Source organism: Drosophila arizonae, chromosome X (genome assembly GCF_054131065.1).
Source record: "Drosophila arizonae isolate 15081-1271.41 chromosome X, UAZ_ARI_1.0, whole genome shotgun sequence".
In the NCBI taxonomy this organism is placed as follows: domain Eukaryota; kingdom Metazoa; phylum Arthropoda; class Insecta; order Diptera; family Drosophilidae; genus Drosophila; species Drosophila arizonae.
In genome coordinates this window covers 15,863,550-15,874,648 of record NC_142927.1, presented here as the reverse complement: position 1 = coordinate 15,874,648, position 11,099 = coordinate 15,863,550, and the positions used below count along the sequence as shown (strand labels likewise).

Here is an 11,099-nt window from a genome sequence, read left to right as displayed (position 1 = left end):
AATAGTCCGATGGATCGATGGCTTTTTTGCACCATCGATATATTTGTTCTCTTTGCGACATTTCACTGCAAGATTGCAATATGGACAAATTTTTGAATCCGTCAAGTAAGTAATAATAAAAAGCAATGCAAAGTAATTTTTTTGTTAATAATTATTAAATATTAAAGATAAGAGAGAAGCGACCAATGAGCCGAGCATGCCTGGTGCCGATGAGGCGAAAAAGCGAAAGAAGACATCGGAGGTATGGACACATTTTGACAAGTGCCAAAACAAAATCTTCGCCAAGTGCCGCCTTTGCGGCAAAGAATATAAAACAAGTGGCAATACTTCCAATTTGCTGGAGCATTTAAAACGTGCTCATCCAGTTAGATCAAATGAGTCATCTAATTTAAATAAAATAGATCAATTTGTAAAATGCCATGACAAATATACAATGTCATCATCGAAAAAAATTAATATAGACAGAGCGGTTGCTCGAATGGTAGCACAAGATGTACAACCGTACAGTATCGTGGAAGACGAAGGCTTCAGATATTTAATAAATTTATTGGATCCACGGTATGTACTTCCAAGCCGCACAACGCTACAAAATGTGCATATTAAAAATATGTATGATGAGCTGAAAACTAAAGTGAAGAACCAGCTTAATCAAGCAAATTATTGCTCTGTCACAACGGATAGCTGGACTTCCCAAAGTGGCATCAATTATTTGACTGTAACATGCCATTATATGTTGCAATTCAAGCTAAAAACAGCTGTGCTCGCTACGCAGCCATTACTATGCGAATTTAATCATGGCAGCAACAATATAGCTGAAACATTGCAGGAAATATTAAACGAATGGAGTGTGTCCGACAAAGTCGAAACAATTGTGACAGACAATGCTGCGTCAATGATTAAAGCCTGTGAAATACTTAAGAAAAAACATCTACCTTGTTTTGCCCACACATTGAATCTTGTCATTCAAGACGTATTGGCACGCGATGACATTAAGGCGCTACTTACCCAAACAAAACAAATTGTGGGGTTTTTCAAAAGTAGTTCCATTGCCTATGCAATGTTTAAAAATGAACAATCAATTGATAAGCCTTATAGCTTAATACAGGAGGTATCCACTCGTTGGAATAGCGTATTCTACATGCTGGAAAGAATTTTGAAAACGCGCGAGCCACTTTCCTCTGTTCTGCTAAAAATCAGAAAGGCACCTACACCTTTAAGTGCAGAACAATTCTCTATAATAGAGGATTTGGTTTTGTTGTTTGCGCCTTTTGAAGTGGCAACAAAGCGCGCATCGGCCGCAAAAACTGTTACATGTTCCTTGTTAATACCAACCATATTTGGCTTATTAGCCAAACTTGAAAAATTAGGACCAAATATGAAGACCGACTTGGGTTCAGAAACATGCGCACTTCTCATCGATCGTGTAAAATGTAGGCTTCTACCCTACATAAATAGATCGGTGCCACGGATGGCAACAATGATTGATCCACGGTTTAAAAAAGAAGGGTTTCGTAGCTCGAGTGTTGCGCAACAGGCTGCAATTGCCTTAGAAACAGAAATAGCGTTTCTAAAAAAAGATAGTCAATATAACAATATAGAAATGCCAGAAAAACAGGATGATGATTTATTTGATTTCGTTAATGAAAATATTACACAAAAACAAAAAAACAGAAGAGCCGACGCAATTTTAATGATGCGCCAATTTTTGGAACAGCAAAATGCGGCACAAGATATTGATCCGCTCACTTATTGGAAGGTAAGTTTGCTAACTGAACATATGCATAATATAAAACGTTAACTTTTTTCCAGATTAATGAGTCTCAGTTTGGCGCGATTGCACAATTGGCAACAAAATATTTATGTATTCCCGCTAGCTCCACTGAGTCTGAACGAATTTTCAGTAAGGCCGGAGAGATAATTTCTCAGCGGAGATCGGCGTTGAAGCCGAAAAATGTAAATATATTATTGTTTTTAAACAAAAATATGAGCTTGGTTGATGATGATGATGAAAGATCAAATTAAGCAGAAATAATAATTCAAATGAATAGCTTTTATTACCAGTCAAAAAAGTACAAATGGATCTCTACTTTTTATTTTATTTTATAATATTTTATATTATGTTTAAGATAATGAATTTATTGTTTTTGTTATTGTTTTATACTAAGAATTATGTTTGAAAAAATGAATTAAATACAATATTGTTTAAAAAAAAACACAAAAACAAACACTTTTGATAATTCAAAACATAAATTTCGAATTATTTAAATGTAAATAATATAAAAATTTGAATAGTTAAGTACTCAAATTTCATGAAATGTTCCCTTTCAGCTTTTTAAATTTTCGATGGAACCATCGATATATTCGATAGTTTTTTCCATCGATGGAGAAAATATCGAGTGGAGCCACCATCGATGGATTTGCAGCCCTACTGCCTCGATTGTAGATTTTCGTGCAACTCTGTTGTTCAGAGTTGCGTTGAAAACAGCGCTGTAAATTGCGACACTTACATACATATATGTATGTTGCTATATAACGGGGTTTTCTTTTGAATTGATGTGATGTGGAATAGCGTCTTGAATAAAGATTTTTTTTTTTTTTTTATATTCATTCGGAAAGTGCATTTTCCGATAAACCAGAAATCATATTAGTTGAAGGGCTAGAAATCTGAAATTTGGTATGTAGATTCGTGTTGACCACCCTAGACCAACAAGCCATTTGAGGGCGTGGTAAATCGGATAAAACTGTATCTTCTAAAGTTCTAAGAGCTGGCCAAAAATGAGAAGTGGTCACTAGGGGCGTGGCAATCGGCAGTTATAGTGTCAAATTGCGACAACTACATATGTATATACATATATGCGCCATCTATATGTGTATATAAATAGGCTTAATAGGCAATGATACCGCGGAAGAAAACATTTTTATGGAATTAAAAAAAAAGTTATAAAACTGAAAAAATAAAATATAAAAACATTCGAGCCACGAAAATATACGCCCCCTTGTGGCTTGGCGAATCGGCATTTGTAGTGGCTAGTTATGAAATTTATATGAGTGTGCCACTTAATAAGCTTAATACAGAAGGAAACATTTTTATTAAATTTAATAAATATAAAAAGAAGTAAACTAACAAAAATTTGCAATTAAAAAAAAACGCTTTCCCCCGGACTTGAACTTGCACCCAAAGCAACTAAGTCACAGATCGCCTGCGCCTCTGCCTTCAGAGCGAAATCACATTTTTGTTATGACGCCATGTAGCTATGAAAAGCCAGTGTAGCGGCTGCAAATTCAAAAACAATGCAAAGACAAAGCAATCGCAATTGAGATTCTTAGAATATGCTAGAGTACATACATATTTATGTGTGCATACATAAACACATACAAATGAACGCGTGCATAAGAAAGGCTGGAATGCTTGATGTTATGCGGGCAGACTACATACATATGTATACATATGTATATATGTATTTATATGCATATGTATATACATATATGCGTAATACGCATTGCTTATGTACATATATGTATGTATTTGAGGGCTATTTAAGAAGAAACAAATTTAAACTTATAAAATTATTCGACTAAGAAAAAGAAAAGTATTAAGTGCCATTCATTCAAGCTCGCACCTTTCAATAAAATACATACATACATATGTATACAGTCTGTCAAGAAACACTTTACACAGTGGAAAAAAACTCAATTTTTTTACTTTATGTGCAAAAATAAAGAGTTTTTGTTTAATTTGGCTAATTTTTTGTAATGGTTAACTGTTTAATAGATATTTTTAAATTAAATTATAAAAAACAGAAACAACAAGTAAGAAAACTCTAGTCGAGAGTGCTCGACTAGATACTACCCTGAACCCAACAAATAAAAATGCTCATTTAGTATGGCTGAAATTTCAATTTCGATGTATTTAAAAATATAAATAAAATACCAAACTCATTTAATAAAATATAAAAATATTTTGAAATAATTAAAAAAAAATTAACATCAGTTGCATCGACCGGGATTCGAACCGCGACTCCTCGGTCGAGCGTCATGCTGCTAACACACTAGGCCACCTCACTCCTGCTAGTGGCGCTGGCAAAACTCAAATAGATTCACTGCTGCAGCGCCATCTACCAAAACTAAATGAAACTAACGACTGATGTGATTCTAAGAATCTGCTAGAATAACCAAACTATTAAAAACGCACATAAAGTATAGTTAAAATTTCAATTTCGGTGTATTTAAAAATATAAATTAAATAGAAAACGTATTTATGAAAATATAAAAATATTTTGAAACAATTAAAAAAAAAAAACATCAGTGTTGCACCGATCGGGATTCGAACCGCGACTTCTTGATCGAGCGTCATGCACCTAACACACTAGGCCACCCCACTCCTGCTGGTGGCGCTGGCAAAACTCAAATAGATTCACTGCTGCAGCGCCATCTACCAAAACTAAACGAAACTAACAGCTGATGTGATTCAACGAATGTTTTTGTTGTAGCTGCTGCACGTGCGTTTGTTAATTGGCCAAATATTTGATTATTTTTTATTAATTTTTGACTGAACGGAATTTAATGAAACTTTCAGCATATGATCTACATATTATATTGAATATTTGAGAAATTTGAAAAAAGAAAAATCATTCACAATTAGCTATAGAGGCACCTGATTTGAACTTGAATGTTTTTACTCGATAAAAACATAACGGGATGATTTATCGAATTTTAAAAGCAAACTCGACGTCCGCGCTGTATATACGGTCATTTAAAAAAAAAATTCAAGTCTCTAGCTCTTATATCTTCGGAAATCGACGCGTTCAAACATACGGACAGACGGACAGACGGACAGACGGACAGACGGACGGACGGACAGACGGACAGACGGACAGACGGACAGACAGACAGACGGACAGGGCTAAATCGACTCAGCTCGTCGCCCTGATCAAGAATATATATACTTTGTGGGGTCTGCCACGCCTCCTTCTGCCTGTTACATACATTTCAACAAAACCATTATACCCTGATTTCCCATTTTCAATGGGTTCAGGGTATAAAAACAATAAGGGTGAAACTTAAAAAACAACAAAAACTTAGATTACTCATATATTATATAAAAATATATGTATATTTTATAAAAAACGAAATATGTATGTATGTATGAAAAAAAAAAAAAAAAACATAACATAGCATGGAAGAGAGGCTGCTTTAAACATCCCCTACTCTGTGACATAACTTGCGTCGCCTTCAGTGTTGCCAGATTAGCTATTTAATAGCATTTTTAGCTATTTTTGAACCCTAAATGCTATGAAAATTTTGAAAATGCTATTAGCTATAAATTTAGCTATTTTACAAACGAATATTTTGAATTTGATTTTAGTATTTAAAGCAAAAAAAAAAAAAAAAAACAACATTTTTCGATTAAGTCCCAAATTGTACGTAATGATCTGCGCGATACTACCACCACGACTTTATCGTACTTATAACATCAGTTGTGAATTTACACCATCGCTAATTCTTCTTGGCATTAATTGTATGTGATGGATAAAAAATATAAGCAGAAATTTCGTGATTCCTGGAAAACAATCACCGAATTTAAGAATTGGATTAAGGAGGATGAGTCGGACAACAGGCGGGCGTATTGTATATACTGCAAATGCAGTGTTTTTGCCAAATCGCACGATATTAAAATGCATGCCGCGACAAAAAAAAAAAAAAACAAAACTGCGATTGGCGTCTTTGGGCAAAAAATTTAAACATTTTCCATGATTTCATTTAAACATGATTCCAGTTAATCAAAAATATAATTCTGATGATGATTTGGATTTGAACCAAATTGTAACATTATTAAATAACATTTAAAAATAAAATTTAAAGTAAATGCATAATGCATTAAGGTTTCTCAGCTATTTTGTAAGCTATTTTAAAATTTGTTTAGCTATTTTCAGCTATTTTTTAGAGACGATTTTGCTATTTTTATGTCTCAAAACCTGGCAACACTGGTCGCCTTTAGCACCCGCGCCACTGCTTTGCTTGATCAGCTAGTAGCTAAAATAGAATAGCTTAATAAGAGAGCGACATCAGACAAAACGACAGTAACGGCTAGAAAGTCTAGAAATCAATCGAAATTCTAAGAATGTGAGAAAAGGCGCGCTTCTGTCTGTACGCATAGAATAGACGATGAGTGCGTGCACATTTATAGGAAAATCGCTCTGATCTGCTGCTAGCTTGGAGTCGGTATCCAAAATATAATCAAAATCAAAATTGTGTAAATTATACATATACATATGTAATTTGAAGATCCTAGCTCCAAAGATGTACTAGATATAAAAGACAATAGCTATCGATGATTCTCCAATTTTATTGGGATCGTGCCCTGTTTTTTGTTGCGTACTATACTTGAAAATTGCACTATATACTCTGATTGATAGCGTTTGGAATTTTAATGAGTATTCTGCAATCGCTATCGCCCGACTGCAACGTTCTTATATTAGCTTTTTCTTGTAATTATTATAATTGTTATAACGTTATTATATGTATGTATGTATGTATGTATAACGCTGATCGACCAAGCTTTAGACTGATCGGGCCTGCAGTAGTTGCTTGTGCTGTATTTTTTCTGATAAAAGCAGGCCATGCAGATTTTAGTAGGCAGATAACATTTAATTCCGTTCTTTTCTGGTTGATGTGCATGATAATGTTATGGGAACAGTGGGAAAAAATGCTCGATCGTGTCTAGTAGTAGCCATTGTGAAAATTAAATAATTTGAAACAATGAATATGAAAATTTTATTATTTTTTAACGTCGACTGACTTAACGGAATTTCATGAAACTTTCAGCATATGATCTACATATTCTATTGAATATTTGACAATATTTGACAAAATGAAAAATCATTCACAATTAGCTATACTGGCTTGATTTGTAATGTTTTTAGTTTAATTTGGTTTACGAGAAAATCTTCTGCCCAGACTTCAGACTTTTCTTGCAAACCTTGCGATAATTTTGGGAACAGTCAATTTGGCCACAGTTCTCAGATTTATATATGTATAATACATAATACCGTTTTTGTCAGATCTAAGACTTTAGGTCACTTAAACACATAATTTGAAACACAGTTCTAAATTCAAACAAATTCATCATTTATTAATTTATTAAAAATGTTATTATTATTATTAATTATAATTTAGAATTAATACTAACTTTATTCGAGCTTAAAACTTAAGTACTGGCAACTGTAGCTTCTAGATCTCCAAGTTGAGTGTGTTCTCTGGTATTTAGTCTGTTACTTAATATAATTTATGGATCTATTTGTAAAATCGTTTATCTGGGATAATATGTAGTTTGAAGATGTCTCACGATCGTGTATAGAGAGACACGGCAGAACACAGACTTGATAAGGGGAAGCCAAGCAAGAGTCACACACAAAACCAATATGCTCTTTGCGCTTCGTGAACGAATATGCTTGGACAGGGGAGGGCACAGGGCAGCATGAGGCAGGCCAGGGGCAGGACTTCAATTCAATTCAGATTTCGTTACGCACTGAGTGACAATAAATAATGGCATAGATGTCAGCGCTGTGTGGGTGGTTTGGGTTCAGTTTTTCCTTTAGTTTTTTGGGGCTGTCGAATCGATATGCATGCAATAATAAAATATACGAAAAGCATTTTCTTCTCACCCAAAACAATTCAGTTCGTTTTTACAGTTGTGTGCGTTAGCGTCGTAGGGGAAAGGGCCTGGCTGTTTTTTTTTTTTTTTTTTTTTTTTTTTTCTCTCTCTCTCTTTGTGTTGTTTTTGTTTTGGTAGTTTCGTAAATTCTTTGCCGGATGGCAGTGCATTAACCTACAACCCCGCCCCAAGGCCCAAGCAGATTCAGTGGCAGACTTCCGCCCATCCACGAGATGTTTCACATATGCGCATTGGAATTTGACAATGCGAGCAAGAAATGTGCCCAGGGGGGAGACGCGGAGTGGACCAGAATTCACTAGCTACTGGTGAATGCCGAATTGTTGGTCAAAGCAGAAATTGTATTGGTTGAGTTGATTGTGCTATGCACGCACTCGGTTAGGAATAATAAAACGAATCGTTTCTATTAAATTATTGCTATGTTAAAGGAGCTCTTAATGGCCAAAGTGTTGAGAATCTACTATCAATGCTGCTCCACTTAAACTCTATAAATATGTGTAAATGGAGTAGGAAATGGAGTAGTAAGAGTAGGTGTAGTAGTAGCAGTTGTGGTAATAGTAGTAGTAGTACTAGTAGTAGTAGTTGATAATAGTAGTAGTAGCAGTAGTTGTGGTAATAAAGTAGTACTAGTTGATAATAATAGTAGTATTAGTTGTGGTAGTAGGAGTAGTAGTAATTGATAATAGTAGGAGTAGCAGTAGTTGTGGTAGTAAAGTAGTAGTAGTTGATAATAATAGTAGTACTAGTTGTGGTAGTAGGAGTAGTAGTAATTGATAATAGTAGTAATAGTAGTAGTATTAGTAGTTAAGGTAGTAGAAGTAATAATAGTTAATAATAATAGTGTAGTGTAATAATAATATTGTAGTTGTAGTTATGGTAGTAGAAGTAGTAGTAGTTGATAATAATAGTAGTACTAGTTATGGTAGTAGAAGTAGTACTAGTTGATAATAGTAGTGGTAGTAGTAGTATTATTTAGTATTTGCGGTATTTGTGGTAAATTTTATATACAGATTAGTGTCCCTTTACCTTACGGCAAATTAATCTTAAAAAAAAAAATAAAATAAATAAAAACAAGAAAACTCTAGTCGAGAGTGCTTGACTAGATACTACTCTTAACCAGCCTAATAAAAAATTAAAATCACTAAAAATTTCAATTTCGATATGTTTCAAAATATCAATGAAATAAAAAGCTCATTTACATACGTACATATGTACATACATACGTATATGTATGTAAGCTCATTAACATCTCTGAGCGATACAGTTATTTCTGTTTTCGTTTCGCTCAAGTCAAACACTGATCGTTTGCTTGAGTTAAATCACTGGTTAAATGAAGCAAATTGTCTTTTGCGTATGTATGGGTAATCACGTGCGATTGTTGCGTTATTTTTGTCTGTACATATGTATGTATGCATGTATTTACATGCACACGTAGGCAAAGATAATTCCTGTTGAGTTTTTTAGCTTGACAAAATCCGATTCAAAACAAAACAAAGAGAGGCGCTCAGAGCGAGATCGTCTCTGCATAATCTTTACGGTTATGTTACGAAGCAGAGCATATAAGAAAAAACGATCAACACTCATTTCCGAGCTATGCTCAAAAACCCTAGCGCTAATATACATGTGTACATACATACATATGTATGTATGCATGTACATAAAATAAAATAAAATATGTGTGTACATACAAACATATGTATGTAATCATTAGACAGATTTAAACAAGGTATTTTATTGTCACACTCAACTGATTAGCCATGTTAATTAATAAAAGTAAAAAAAAAAAACAAAAACTATAATTGACGAATAAGTGAATGAGTGCGAGATAGGTGAAAACGTCTTGGGTGAGTTTACATTAGAATGAGCTCAGGGCGTCATAACCTACGGCCTCCAATAAAAAGAGCGAGAACAAATGAAGCCTTAAAACGGAATGAAAAATATGCCAAAGCGTAAAGTCGTCGAATCACTCGAGATCACGAATACATTTTCTACTTCGTATTTGCTCGGCTTGGCAAAATCAGTGCGATGCGAGCGCTCAAACATATACATACATGTATGTGTGTACATATGTACATGATCACATTTTTATTTTTGCGTTACTCTCTCTCAGTTACTCTTTCTGTCTCCTTATGATCTCTCCTTTTATGTTCGCACAAGCAATTGCGCAGAAAAATTGAAATCTGTTCGCGACAATCATGCACACACACACTCACCCACACACACTCCTCCAATTCTTTTTTGCTCGGCTGAATATTCTGCCTTGAGTCATAAATGTAAGAGCAGCGCACTCTTTCACCCAGCCCGTTTTCGGCTTAGCTTTTATAGTACTCAATATATTCATGCAACACTCTAGTACATACATACATATTACATACATACATACATTCATGACACGCTCAAGTGGCAATTCGGAAAATTATATACATACATGTATGTACATACATATGTATGTATTTTGAAACCATAAAATAAACAAAGCTTACACGCTCTGGAGTCGAACCCGAGACTTCTCGATCGAGCGTCGCCTTTTCACTTCTTAAGAGACTGATGGCGAAACTGAAATAAATAAAGTTTGAATGTATGTATGTATGTACATACATACAATGTATGTGTGCACACCTATTTATATTGAAGCTGTTGTTGCTGCACGTATGATTGTTAATTGGGCAAATTATTTATTATTTTTTAACGTCGATAGGCTTAACGGAATGAAACTTTCAGCATGTGATCTACATATTCTATTAAATATTTGACAAATTTTAAAAAATGCTAGCTCACTCACAATTAGCTAGCTGGCTAGCTGACTTGATCTTGAGATCGACGCGTTCAAGCATACGTACACTTGCTCGCAGAACTCTGCGTACACTTGCAAACAAACCCCTATTTCTATGTTTACATGTACATACATATATTGTATTTAATATAGAAGACTTAATGCAATACTTCTTTTTGTATAACAATTTTCATTTATTTATTAACATAATTATGTTTTCATTTTATTATTAAAACTAAACCAAATATTAAAAAAAAAATATAAACAAAACACATTACCAAAAAATGGACAGGGCCAAATCGACTCAGCTCGTCGCCCTGATCAAGAATATATATACTTTGTGGGGTCTGCCACGCGTCCTTCTGCTTGTTACATACATTTCAACAAAACCCTGATTTCCCATTTTCAATGGGTTCAGGGTATAACAAGTAAGAAAACTCTAGTCGAGAGTGCTCGACTAGATACTACCCTGAACCCAACAAATAAAAATGCTCATTTAGTATGGCTGAAATTTCAATTTCGATGTATTTAAAAATATAAATAAAATACCAAACTCATTTAATAAAATATAAAAATATTTTGAAATAATTAAAAAAAAATTAACATCAGTTGCATCGACCGGGATTCGAACCGCGACTCCTCGGTCGAGCGTCA

At 34.2% G+C, this 11,099-nt stretch overlaps 1 protein-coding gene across 1 annotated transcript; it reads left to right on the top strand.

Annotated features, from left to right (window-relative positions):
* Positions 1 to 359: 359 nt before the first annotated feature.
* On the top strand, positions 360 to 7,765 carry LOC149267947 (E3 SUMO-protein ligase ZBED1-like). The gene is made up of 2 exons (XM_089475944.1): positions 360 to 1,756; positions 1,810 to 7,765. Exons 1-2 carry the CDS (start codon positions 434 to 436, stop codon positions 2,020 to 2,022), a joined length of 1,536 nt encoding a protein of 511 aa, XP_089332070.1. The 5' UTR covers positions 360 to 433; the 3' UTR covers positions 2,023 to 7,765.
* Positions 7,766 to 11,099: the final 3,334 nt, after the last annotated feature.

Excerpts from the sequence above, each read along its gene's own strand:
- LOC149267947 (XM_089475944.1), top strand. The coding sequence starts at position 434 with ATGTCATCATCGAAAAAAATTAATATAGACAGAGCGGTTGCTCGAATG. Across the intron at positions 1,757-1,809 it reads ATCCGCTCACTTATTGGAAG|ATTAATGAGTCTCAGTTTGG; the intron begins GTAAGTTTGCTA and ends ACTTTTTTCCAG.